This window comes from Parasteatoda tepidariorum, chromosome 7, assembly GCF_982258835.1.
Source record: "Parasteatoda tepidariorum strain Cologne lab strain chromosome 7, Ptep-v5.0, whole genome shotgun sequence".
NCBI classification, from domain to species: domain Eukaryota; kingdom Metazoa; phylum Arthropoda; class Arachnida; order Araneae; family Theridiidae; genus Parasteatoda; species Parasteatoda tepidariorum.
The window spans coordinates 73,250,916-73,264,522 of NC_141761.1; the positions used below are offsets into that span (position 1 = coordinate 73,250,916).

At 28.7% G+C, this 13,607-nt stretch overlaps 1 protein-coding gene across 1 annotated transcript in view; it reads right to left on the minus strand.

Moving 5' to 3' along the window:
- The window catches only part of LOC107455613 (glycine receptor subunit alpha-4), a 29,531-nt gene extending 17,198 nt beyond the window's left edge, over nucleotides 1–12,333 (minus strand). The window contains exons 1-4 of the mRNA XM_087168842.1: nucleotides 12,193–12,333; nucleotides 9,241–9,320; nucleotides 5,813–5,880; nucleotides 3,244–3,470 (exon numbers count right to left, since the gene is read on the minus strand). Coding sequence (XP_087024968.1) covers nucleotides 3,244–3,470; nucleotides 5,813–5,880; nucleotides 9,241–9,320; nucleotides 12,193–12,272 — 455 coding nt within the window. The 5' untranslated portion in view covers nucleotides 12,273–12,333. The remainder of the gene's footprint in view (nucleotides 1–3,243; nucleotides 3,471–5,812; nucleotides 5,881–9,240; nucleotides 9,321–12,192) is intronic.
- Nucleotides 12,334–13,607: the final 1,274 nt, after the last annotated feature.

Consider the following 13,607-nt stretch of genomic DNA (forward strand, 5'->3'; position numbering starts at 1 on the left):
AAGCAGCATGGGAGTAAAACTAACCTCTGGACAAGAGGAGTGGTCATTTTTTTTAAAGATGAATGAGCTTTCATTGTTGTTGGTGCAGCAGATAAGACACACTATTCAAAATTCTAGAAAGAATGTCCTTCCAGAAACAACAATAATGAAAAGGTCAGAGGGGGAAGAAAATTCAATGGGATATAACAACATATATTTCTTTTTATCAGTAACAAGGATTGCTTATTTGCTTCATTTTTAATTTAAAACATTTTTATTTAGAAAAAGAAAAAAAAATATTTAAAGGATAAAAAAATTAAAATGCTAGCCTGGAATTTCGGAGCATAATTGAAAAATTTATTTTTAGAGCGACGCATAAACGAAGGATGTTTACCATTATTTTCATACCTTATGTACTGGGACCTGTAAAAATTGTCGTATAAATGAAAAAGGTGCATAAAAGAGGTGGTGCATAAGTGAGAGGTCACTGTAGATTTAAATCATTCTTGAAAAATTTCCCGTTCATGTAAGTACATCTGATTTTGCTACTCGCTTTATAGATTTTGTTTTATACTGTTTTTCTTTTCATTTTAATTTATTTTCTGTTTTTACGTGTTATTTTTACTTATTGTGTTCTATTTTATTTGTTGTAATTTTTGTAAAAAAATTTTTTTTGAGTGCTCCTTACACTATTGCATTAATATATTTTGCTTTGGCTATATTGATACAATATCAGAAAGCACTCTTTTTTCGGATATAATCGTGTGGGCTGGTGAAAACATTATATGTTTAATTTTCCGGTTTTTTTAAAAAAATTCATCCTTTTTTTTTCTTCTTCTTCTTTTTTAAATCAGTTGTTTGTTATTTTTTTTCATTATTATTTCCCTCCTCCCTTTTTTTCATATGTCTATAATTTTCCTTTGTTTTATCTTCATTTTGAACTTATCTAATGAGTTCTGTTTACACTTGCAGCCTATGCACAATAAATGAAACTATATATATATATATATATATATATATATATATATATATATATATATATATATATATATATATATATATATATATATATATATATATATATATATATATATATATATATATATGCTTGTCCAATGCGTGTCCCATGCTTGTACAAAAATACTTAAAAAATATTGTTAAAATATTTTTATTTTGTCCGAAACGTGTGATTTCCAATGCACGCATAGAATTATCAAAAAATAGATTTTTGCGAAATTTTTTAAATTTTTTTTAAAAGAGCAATACTTATAAAGCAGCTTTTATGTTGAAATATGTGCGTCATATTTTCTAAAAATGCCCATATTAGTCTAAAAATAATTAAAGAATAGTTTTAAAATAGTTTTAATTTTTCAAAAATGCAACGATCATTCATATTAAATAAACAATAGAGCGGAAAATGAGCGAATTTTTAAAATTTTTTTAAAATGCGCCATTCTTTCAAAACTGGTTCGATAATAAAACATATGCATTGTATTCTCGGAAAATAGTCTATCTCTGCTGCTGTCACCCCATCGATTTATTAAGTATGTGTCCTAGTATATGAAGATTCGATTATTAGATCAAAAGTTATTCATGGTGATTCCTTTTTTTCCACATTATACACTGGTGTGCAATACTTAAGCAACAAGTGCGTTTTTTGTCATAACTCTACTAGAAATCATCCGATTGATATGAAATTTGAATATGATGTACATTATTTTGTACTTAAACGGTGGTAAAAGAATAATGGCGCAGAAATGAATATAAAGCTTAAAGTAGGGTATGGAACAAAAAAAGGCTTTATTTGACATATAGTGGCGTTACACATGATTGCCTGAAGAAGCGTAAGTACAACTGGCAGATGTTCCCTAGTACGGAATATGCCCTCCCCTTACTGTAATTGTTGCTTGGCATCGTCTCCTCATGCTAAGCACCAGATTACCCAGGAGTTCTTGGGGTAAACGTCTCCATTCCTCCTTTAACGCATCTTTCAGCTGATGGGTGTTACCAGGAGGATACTGTCGTGCCGCAAGACGTCTCCCTAATGCATCCCACACATGCTCTATGGGATTTAAATCTGGAGAGTAAGCTGGCCAATCCATTCGTGTGATATCATCACTTTCCAGTAGCTCTTGATCATTGGCAGTACGGTGTGGCCGGGCATTGTCATCCATAAAAATGAAGTCTGGTCCAATGGCCCCTCGGAACAGACGCACATGGGGTAGGATTACCTCATTGCAGCAGCGGTCTCCAGTTACAGAACCTCGGTCGAAGATCTGAAGCTCAGTCCGCCCGTTCAACATAATGCCACCCCAGACGACAACTTCAGGATCACCGTAACGATCTCTTTACGCGATGTTATTGGGATGAAATCGAGCTCCAACCTCTCTCCAGATCAACTGACGTTGAGAATCGTTTGTAGCACTAAAACGACTGTCATCTGTGAAGAGGACGCGACTCCATTAATGAGGTGTCCAGGTTTCGTGTTCTCTGCCCCACTCTAAACGGTGCCGCCGATGGCTAACTTTTAAAAGTATGCAGCATTCAGGACTTCCAGCAAATAAGCCACCTTTCTGGAGGCGTCTGGTCACTGTAAATCTTGATACTTGTCGTCCTGTGGCTGTGCACAGTTGCTGAGATATGGCGCTCGCTGACTGAAAACGGTTTCTTCTCACCTGGAGGACAATGTAACGGTCATCTCTTGGTGTTGTTTTCCTTGGACGGCCACCACCAACCTTCCGAACAGCTGTACCAGTAGTTTTAAAGGCATTCCAAGCACGAGAAACAACACTTTTGTTGATCCCGAACTCTTCGGCGACACTGGTCACACCACGCCCCTCCTCAAGCTTCCCTATCATTCTTCCTCGAGTAAAGTCGTCTAAATGATTTCTTGAAGACATGTTTCACAAAACAAATCACTTGCACTTGCAGCGAATGTCTTTAACTACGATGCTCTTCATCCTTTTATCACACCTTTGACCTGCGCGGGCCGACCCACAAGGTTTACGTAAACTTTCATCACCTACGACGTTTTATTTCTAAAATTTGCATGCAAATATTCTTTCAACTGAAATACGTGCATATTAAACTGCAATTTCATGGCTATCTTATACTTTGTTGGGGAGCTGTGGCCGAAAAACCACTTGTTGCTTAAGTTTTGCACACCAGTGTATTTTCGTAATAGGGAAAGGTTTCGAAAAATTTATTTTGTTGTTAAGTGTTATTAGCATTAAGAGCTTTTTGAAAAAGAATTATAGAACAAACCTGCAGGTGAAGAATATCTTATTTGTTTCTGAAAGCCAAAAGAAACTGTTGGGAGTTATGATGTTGTTGATCTTCCCGTCGATTGAATTAACAAAATATAAATTTGGCGACCAAATTTTTTTCTTCCATTCAGAATCCAATATTTGAAATTTCTCTTTAGACCCCTTTGGATACGTTAGGCGCAAGTCCTGCCAATTCTGCCACAATTCCAGAGACACTGTAAAAGACTAACACAATTTTTTGTATTCATTTGTTTATAATAGGTTCTGGCTTCGCTTTTAAGATATGTAGTTAAAGATAATGAAGTAAACGAAAATAACAGTGCGATAAAAGATAATGATAGTACAGTAAAAGATAATAAAATGCTACTCAAATTATTCTCGTATAATGTTTATATACATAGTTGTCCTTTTGGGGTCAGAATTAATATTTTTTGAGCAAGCATAATAATGAAGAAAAAAATAAAGCAATGACAATTTCTAAAGTTTACTTAAAATTGTATACCTTCAAAACCTATCAACTTGAATGATCAGTAATGATCAATAGTATGTTTTTCGTATTGTGACAAAGAGCAGACGTCGGACTGAAACGATTGCAAAAACTTTGATGCCTGACGCTGGGTATATGATCACGAAGAGTAAAATTACAGCTCTGGGTATTAGTGTCACACACGACTTCCAAATCTTAAAATTTAATAAGGATTTTTTGTTCTATAAAAGGTTAAAGAGTAAGACTTCACACTCTTAATTTTTACTAGCTGATGTTGTATAACTACAGCACTCATTTTATTTGAAATAAAAAAAGTACGTCCTACATTCACCACAGTATAATGAAACATAGATTCTGAGAAACAGCTATAATTAGTATTTAAATAAAAAAAAATATATTTTACTTCACAAAAAAGTGTGGTTTTTCGTCGAGGGAGAGACAAACATTACAGTAAATTCCTATCCCAGTTAGGATTAATATGGTGTTTTGTGACTGAATAAGGGTTATACTTATTTTTATATATAGTTTTACTCAGCATAACATGCAGTTTTCTATTTTTAACTGTTCAAGGGATAATACTACATTTTATAATCGGCTTTATTTTTATTTTCATTTATTACCACATCACTTTATCACATTTGGGACTATCCATGGTTATCTCAGTATAGATTTTAAATTTAACCCAACTCAGAAGACAATGGTACCCCTTAAACGAGTTTTGTGTAAGTTTGACTTCATAAAAGAAGTGTTTTGCTGAAAATAGTCCACATTCATTGCATGGAGAGAAAAACTATTAAAACCTCACACGGTTAGTCTGACGATAGGATGATTTTTGATCACGACACGTCTACCTCTATGATTATAACGCTCTTTAAAAAATCAAGCAGAAAGATAGAAATTAATTTAAATTCAGTCTTCGTCACATTTGAGTAGCTCAGATGCAAACCCCGATGATTGTTACCAAGAGAAATCGTGGAAAATGTAGTGATAAGTGGTTTTACTAATAATTTTAACTGGGATTTATTTCTCTATTCTAAAATTTTGGATGCTCAACTTTCTTTTACATTTTGTTTTGCTGCGCAAAAACTATAAAAATTAGAAGCTTGTAATTACGAAATTAAGAAAATTTTTTTACACAGAGTACGAAAAAAAAAGTAAGGATTCAAATATTAGTTCAAGAATTGTAAAGTGTTAAACTTGTGAAAATGTAATGTTGGCAGCTTTGCTAGTTGCCGGAACACAATTACAAGGTTCAAATTCGATATGCTGAAAGAGCCATTTGCATTTACAAACTTAACAGATTTTTTTTCTTCAGTTTCTATTTTTTTTATAGTTATTGTATTTTTAAAATCCTTTTTTCACCATTTCCCCCTTTTTTTCATAAATAATGTATATAAAAAGTTGTAGAAAAAATATTCGCTCTTGAGATCTTTATTTTTGTAAGCCCGCTCTTCGCTTTACGTCATGAGTAACAAAAAATGAATAAATAAAATAAAGTAAAATAAGTGTAAGAAATTAGATATTACAAGATATGAACTTCAACAATTAATTTGAAATTTCTAATATTATGATAGAGGAAAAATAAAAAGAGTTTTATAAAAAATTAGGCTATCCTTATATACTGCAAACAAGTAAAATTACTTTTTTAATTATTACTTCGTATTTCATCAAACATACTGGGTTTCTAAATTTTTTTTATAAATAAAGTTGCTTGTTTTTAAAGTTTAAGTAAACATTCAGTTTGTTACACTTATAATCTTGATGAGATATTTTTTGTTTAAAAAGTAGAATTTTAAGAAGAAAAACAAAAATAAATGAGAGGCAACCACGGGGTTTGTGAAAGTTTCGAAATGGAGAAGAAGCTTGCTATCCCTCTAAAAATTTGAAATACTACGCTAACAAACGCTGAAACAAATATATATGCCTATTGAAACTGAGAAATTCTTTATTACGACGGTAAGTTTAGTTTATTTTTTCTTAATATGTCTTGCATCTGTACGATTCAAGTTTAGATTTTAGAGATTATTTCAAGAGGTAAAGGAGGAAAATAAAAAATAAAAATGTGTAAAATGTTACTTACCATATCATTTTCATCTACAGATCTTATGTTTATATTTCTTAATGATACGGAAACCTCAACAGGTTTTCCTATTCAAATTATTAAAAATAATTTATTATCATCAAAATTAATATTACTGCAAGGTAGACGAAAAATATATAGTAAAATAAGAAATATGTTTAGCAATCAATCACTGATTTTAAAAAGTGTTAAAATTTGCATTGTTTTAAAAGCAGAAACCATCTTTTTACTGTAATCAAACATGAACACAAATAATCTGAGACAAATATTTTTTCAATATTGTCTAGTTTTTTGTAGCTGTTTTTTTAAAAAAAATTTTTGTCTGAATGTTGCGTATAAGTTTTAAGCAAATTATTGCTCACGAAAATTATACAGCAAAGATTCAAAGGCATTATATTATTCAAAAAAATAGTTTAAAAAATAGTTTTAAAAATAAAATTTATATTATAAAGTAGTTCATATAATGTAGCCAGCATATTGATTATTTAGCCAAAATGGAGGCCAGAGCTCATAGTTGGTCAGAGATTCTCTTAAGGTCGTATGAAGGTCACAGAAATCTTTAACATTCAAATGAAAAGTAGTGTTACATTTATTAAAAAAATATAGTTTTTGTTACCTTTAAAATCACTTCATTTTTTTCCCTTCGTGCAATGATTTTTAAGGAAGTTTTGTATTGTTCAAAAACAGTAAAGTTCCAGTCTAGCGTACATTATGGAAATTAGATTTTAGTAATAAAATCGAACAAAAAATATCGATAACATTTTTAGGTAATGAAAAGTGAATTACGCTATCGATTTTGCATACAGAATCTCTTGAAATTATGCCATCACTAATGTTTGTAAGGAATATTTTCTGAAAGTTCCGCTGAGTGAGACTCTTGAATAGGTTGAAATTTCAATCAGAATTAAGAAAAAATATATTTGAGATTTTAATTATATATAATTTAATAACTTCATTAAAACTAACGCAAGTCAACTCAAAATAATTTAATTAAAATATATCAAAATGGGTCCGGCACTTTATAAACACCCTGTATATATATATATATATATATATATATATATATATATATATATATATATATATATATATATATATATATATATATATATATATATATATATACATATACAGGGTGTTTATAAAGTGCCGGACCCATTTTGATGTTTAATGACTCATAAAATAATAAAGATAGATTAAAATTAATAACAGAAACGGTTAGATAGACTCAAAAAGTTTCATGACCCTTGTCAATGAACTTCCACGTGTGCCCCCTTCGTCGCACGGAGAATATCAAGAGGATAGTCCATTTCACGCCAGGTAGCGGCAAGCATGTCGGCATCCACAGAGGCTATTGCGGTTTTAATTCTGGCTTTTAGATCATCAATGTTCGACACGATCCTCCTGTAAACATTGTCCTTTATAAATCCCCAACGAAAAAAGACCAGCGGCGTTATATCAGGTGATCTGGGTGGCCAAGGAATTGAACCTTCTCGCCCAATCCATCTTCCTGGAAAATGGTCATTCAAAGAACTACGAACGATGATACCCCAATGAGGTGGTGCACCATCTTGTAGCAAAAACACATGTGGCTGAAGCTCTTCTAGTTGTGGAAATATGAAGCTTTCCAACATGTCTAAGTATACGACTGATGAGACCGTATTTTCTGTAGAGGAGAGAGTCCATTGTTATAGATGGAGGGTGGTCATAATCTAATGGCTCCCTCGGTATATATATATATATATATATATATATATATATATATATATATATATATATATATATATATATATATATATATATATATATATATAGATAGATAGATTATATAGATTTTTTAAACATTTATGGTTATAATAATTGGATGGTTGGACGGTGAGAGTGCTGCCGGTTATTTTACCGTAATTTTTGAACGAAATTTCTCACAGGGTAAAGCTATTTAGGATTAGCAAACGTAATTGATTTTCTTCTTCGTTTCTCCCTCTTTCGGTGCTCCGTCTGCCCCATCAGGCATCACAGTGATCTTTGCCAAAATTTGGAAAGCTCTTTATCAATATCGTACTGTATTTTTGTTTAAATATTTAAATAATAACAACATTATCTACATTTATACTATAGTCAAATTATCATAATTAAGATGGTATTCAAACTGCTAACTGAGAAAAAACCGTTATTAACTGCTTTCATCTAATACGGTTAAAATACCATGTAATCTCATGACCGACAGAACATAATCTCCAAAATCAATGAAGCTTAAAATTTTTCTGTTAGAATAAAAGCACTTATAACCAAAGCTGAGATTTCTCTATTTCTTTTTACTATCTAATAAAAAATTCCATGATATCAACTAAATAATTTACAAAAAAATACAGCCTGAGTAAATTTTGTTGCATTTCGATAAGTATTGAAATATTTTGAAACGTACTACTGTATAACATCAATAGAAAAAGCACTCTCAAAATTTTAAATTATGTAAAATTTTAAGCAAAGAAAGGTTTTCGCAATTGCATTTAAAAACATTTTCGATGTGTAAATTACATAATTTTTATCACTTATCTTCTAAAAACTAAAAAAAAAAATGCTCTTGATTCTGAAATAAGCACTTGTACTTCAAGAGGAAGATCACAGATACCCACACACGTGACCTATGACGTCAGCGGCAGCTGATCGTTTCTAAGCAAAAAGGCGGGTTAATGCTGTGCTAAATTTCTCCACATAAGTTAGAATGTTAATAAACATGAAGTTAACTAAACAAAGCGCCGCATCGAGTATCAAATTTGCTGAAATACAATTCTTTCACGTCTACGTCTCTCACTTAACTCAGATTTATTTTTTGTTCATGTATTTTACTGCAACTTTTTGTGTACCTGGCAACTTCGATGCATAACCAGTTTGCTTATATTTTACATGCCTTCGTGGCTGTCTGTGTTAAGTAAGAAATATATAAGGAAAGAATTGAAATCTTTGGGAAAGTATCTTTGTAAAGTAATATATAATGTGTACTTAAGAGAATTGATACTTGTTGGGCTTGGCCTACTCGAAATACAATGGAAAGAACAGTTTTTAGCATAAGCGAATGTCATGTTTCAACAACCAATCAGGATCGAGATACCCACACTTTGTCACTTGCAGGTGCTATACATTTTGATCCAAATGCTTGATGTCAGATTACAATGATAAAAGTATAAATGAAAAACATGTTTATGAGTTACAAGTCACATATTTGTTTAAAAAAATCAATGCGAATTTATGATAAATTTTTAGAACCATTATTTGCAAAGGATTGAATTCAATATTTCGTAGAATAAATATTGGGTGACGAACATATAATTTTCTTCAAATAATCATTATAAATAAAATTTACTTATAGAACTGGCCAACATGTTAAGGAAAGAAAAAAATATTATTAATAAAAAAAGTACATTTACCATTTATTCTTGGAAGAGTCAAATGATCATAATCTAAAGGAACGACATCATGAATTCGAATTGATTGGTTGTCACTTGTACTGAAAAAATTAATCAATGAGATGTTTGTTAGTGTGTTGCTGATTTTTTTTTTTACAAAAAATGGATAAATTTAAATGATATATTTCCAAACTTTACTTTAATTTCTTTCATATGATGAACTTTATTTTAAAAATTTATAATTATTTTGAAATTTATGTCGAGTGATAAAAATAATGCAATAAATTTTTATCAGTGATAAATACTAATGTCAATGTAAAATGATAAATCTTTAGTTAATTAATACAGAAAAAAAAATACTTTGTTAAAAAAAATTATAAAAAAATAATGAAACTTAACTTTTCGTCAATTTTTTTTCATACTATGCTCAGAAAAATTACATTAAACTTAAAAAAAATATATCTATACTATTTTTTGAATATAATATATTTTGCTTATTTTCTATATTCTAAGATTTACCTCTAAATTGATTGATATTTAGATAATTAAACACTGTCAAAAATGTGTGGCTAAAACAAACAGAAAATGGTACTTATCATTTTCCTGGCTCTATATAAACACAAAAAAACTCGGTATAATTTATTGAAGCGCTTTATTGAAGATTTTGGTAAAATTAACAATAAAATAGGGTTTTATCATCCCGCTCTTTGGGAAAATATGAGGTAAAATTTAGTAATTTTATCAAGATACCTTAGTGCATGAACCATTGGTTAAATTTACATTTAAGTTTTGTATATTTACTAAATGTGTGGTAAAAGAACTATAATTTCGAATAATATGAACTATAATCAGAATTATCGTTACCATACAAACGGAAAATTACCAAATGAATGATTTTAATACCGTATATTTTGGTTCTATTAAACAGAATCTGTTTTTTTTTTTACCTTAAAATACGGCCATTACCTTAAAATACGGTAAATATACCAGAATTTTTTCCCCTTGTAAAATTTTTACCACATAAAATTTTTCTAATTTTTACTTCCCGCCTTTTTTGACTAAATACTGCACTATAAGGCATTATGCAGTTAAAAGATTTACTAAAACTATTTCTGTCTGTATAATTAAAAATCTATTAGCAATCAGTTCATAATTTCATAAAATATTCAATAAAAAATATAAAGATACTTATATTAGAAACAGCTTCTTCAAATTATTACTCATTTCATTATCGTTCTTAAAAATGCTTATGACGTTGACAAAGAATGTTATTCACTGGATGTGTTTTAATTATATTTCATACATTTTTGTTTCATATACTCAGACTATTGGTGATTCACCATCGTTTTAAACATATAAAAACTCAACTTTTATAACCACAGACAATAAGTTGTAATAAATTCAAATTCTATTTGTTAATGCAAATAAATATCAAAGAGATAATATTCCTCAACTTTAGAAGACCAAAAAATTATACTTTTATTCATTTATTAAGAACCAGTTATATTTTTTGAAATACAAAATTGTAAATGTGATTTTTGAGAAATTTACTGTGAATTAAATTCAATTGGAATATTTGTTTGAAATCATTGTCGCATTTTCTAAAGTAAAATATTAGGGATCATTTCAAATCTCAAAAAAAAAGCAAAAACTAATAGTTTAAATAAAATTTGAATAATTATATAGTGTTTCAGTTTTAAAACCATATAAATAAGGCTATAGTGATCAGTAGACTTGTGGAATATATCAGAACAAAAGTAGGATACCAGTATATAAGAAATATTTCTTATTTATTTTAAGTGAGATTGAAAAGAAAAAGTAACTTATGTTAAAAAAAAAAACTATTACTACTAACATTAATGCTGTTAACATAGCTTTCTTATTGAGCAAAATAATTGTTACTTAACTAAGTTGACTTTTAAACTGATACACCGAGAAAAGAATACGAGCAAAATTACCAGAATATGGTAAAATTAACTGTGTTTCTGGGCTTATAGCAACACCAAAAATCTTTGTAATTTTTATCGAAGCACTTTGATAATGTTTCTGGTAAAATAAACAATAAAATTTGGTTTTATAATATGTGATAAAATATTCCAGATGATATAAAATTTTACAATATTTCCATGATATTCAGAGCACGGCATAAAACCATTTATTTGTCGAAATTGAATTTTCAATTCGTATATTTTACTAAATGACTGGTAATAAGAACTAAAATATTGAAAACCGGAATTTCTGGAGAACCGTTACAATGTGAACAGAAAACGTACCTGATGAATGGTTTAAATAACGCATATTTTGATTTTTTATACAAGAATTATGATTTTTCTTCCCCAGAAATACCGACACCATACAGAAGGGTAATTTTACCAGATCTTTTTTCTTCATATATGATCCGTCACAGTTCTAAATATATTTGACGTAATTTTATTTCTCGCATTTTTAAATATATATTTAAGCAACAGTTTAAAAAGTATTAATAAACATGAAAATATAACATTATAGCAAATTTATTACCATTGGCTGTACGTGTATTGTAAAATTGTACAGAAGGGTGAATGTATCAGATCTTTTTCCTTCATATATGATCCTTCAGAGTTTTAAATATATTTGACGTAATTTTATTTCTTTCATTTTTAAATATATATTTAAGCAACAGTTTAAAAGGTATTAATATACATGAAAATATAACATTATAACAAATTTATTACCGTTGGCTGTACGTGTATTATAAAAATATACAGAAGGGTAATTTTACCAGATCTTTTTTCTTCATGTATGATCCTTCACAGCTTTAAATATATTTGACGTAATTTTATTTCTCGCATTTTTAAATATATATTTAAGCAAAAGTTTAATAGGTATTAATAAACATGAAAATATAACATGATAGCAAATTTATTACCATTGGCTGTACATGTATTGTAAAAATATAATAAAATTTTGAATTGGCATTATTTAATTACTTACTATACTTTTTTTGTCAATAAGATTGTACTCCAAAAACAATACAGTAGAACTTTCTTTTTGATCATGTTACATTTTAGCATGAACTAGATAAAATAACAGTAAAATTATTAGTAATTTTTGATTTTATGTCGTTAAAAACACCCTAATGCTTCACCAAACGCAACTAGACAATGATGCAATAGAATTAAAATGTAACGTGACCAAATTATTGCTTCGATAAATCAATATATTTAAAAGATAGCATGCGACTTTCTTTTCTTCTTTAATTCAACAAAATAAAAATCAAAAAATAAATAAGTTATTGATCAAACAATACACCAATGAAACCTTAAATAGAAGCATATAAACTCAAATCAAATAAGTATAATATTATATAAACATGATATAAAATATTTTTCGATAAAATGTTTGGTAACCATTTCAGTAATAACATTGGCCAATATTTTGAAATAAATATTCTGAAAAAATTAAATTATAAATTGTTCTTCGCTTGGTTTTGTTAAAAATGTATATTTTTTGTACTGTATATTTTTATAATGTATGTTTTTTGTATGCAGAGTAAACAAATCGTTCTTCTATTCATTTTATATTATAAAGGATCTACAATTTTGTTTGCAAAAAATGTGCGAAACATGTCAATTGTTGAATAAAATAATGTCATGTTAGCACACATGATAAAAATTCTAGTAAAATAACTGTACTTTATGGTAATGACATTTCTAGTAAAAAACAAAACTACCATTCTGGTTAATGTAACAAAAATGCACATTATTTAAATTTCATTTGGTAATATTTCCTTTTACATGGTAATGGTTTGACGGAAATAATTTTTTTTTTTAAATTACGTATTACTACACTTTACTTACACATTTAGTACATATTACCACACATTTAGAAAATATACAAAACTGAAAAATAAATTTAGCAGAAAGAAAAATTCTGATGCCATGAAAATTATAAATTATCGAATTTGCTTATTAATTTCATATTTTACATTGAGCTTTTTATTTTTTCTTATTTTTCTAAATTTTTTTGTTATAAATATCTATATATTTAACACAAAACTTAAATGATACAAAAATGAAAATTAATGAAAAATGTTCTTTGATTTGAAATATTGATTAAAGATAAGAGTTTGCTTCAATTCTCTTTTAAAATAAAATGCTGATAAAAAGTTCAATTTGACATGATTCTATCTTTAAATCATCTTTGCTTATCAACTAACAGAAATTAAATTTGAAAATAAAGCAAAATTTTAAAAACATTAGTACATAACGCATTTTGAGGGAATAAAACCACATATGTTATAAATCATGTCTCAAAAACTAACTTGGCACAATTTTCCAAAGCATTTGTTTATTTTTAGTTGTAACATACTCAGCAATTAACCCCATCAACGATTTTTCATGTTTAGT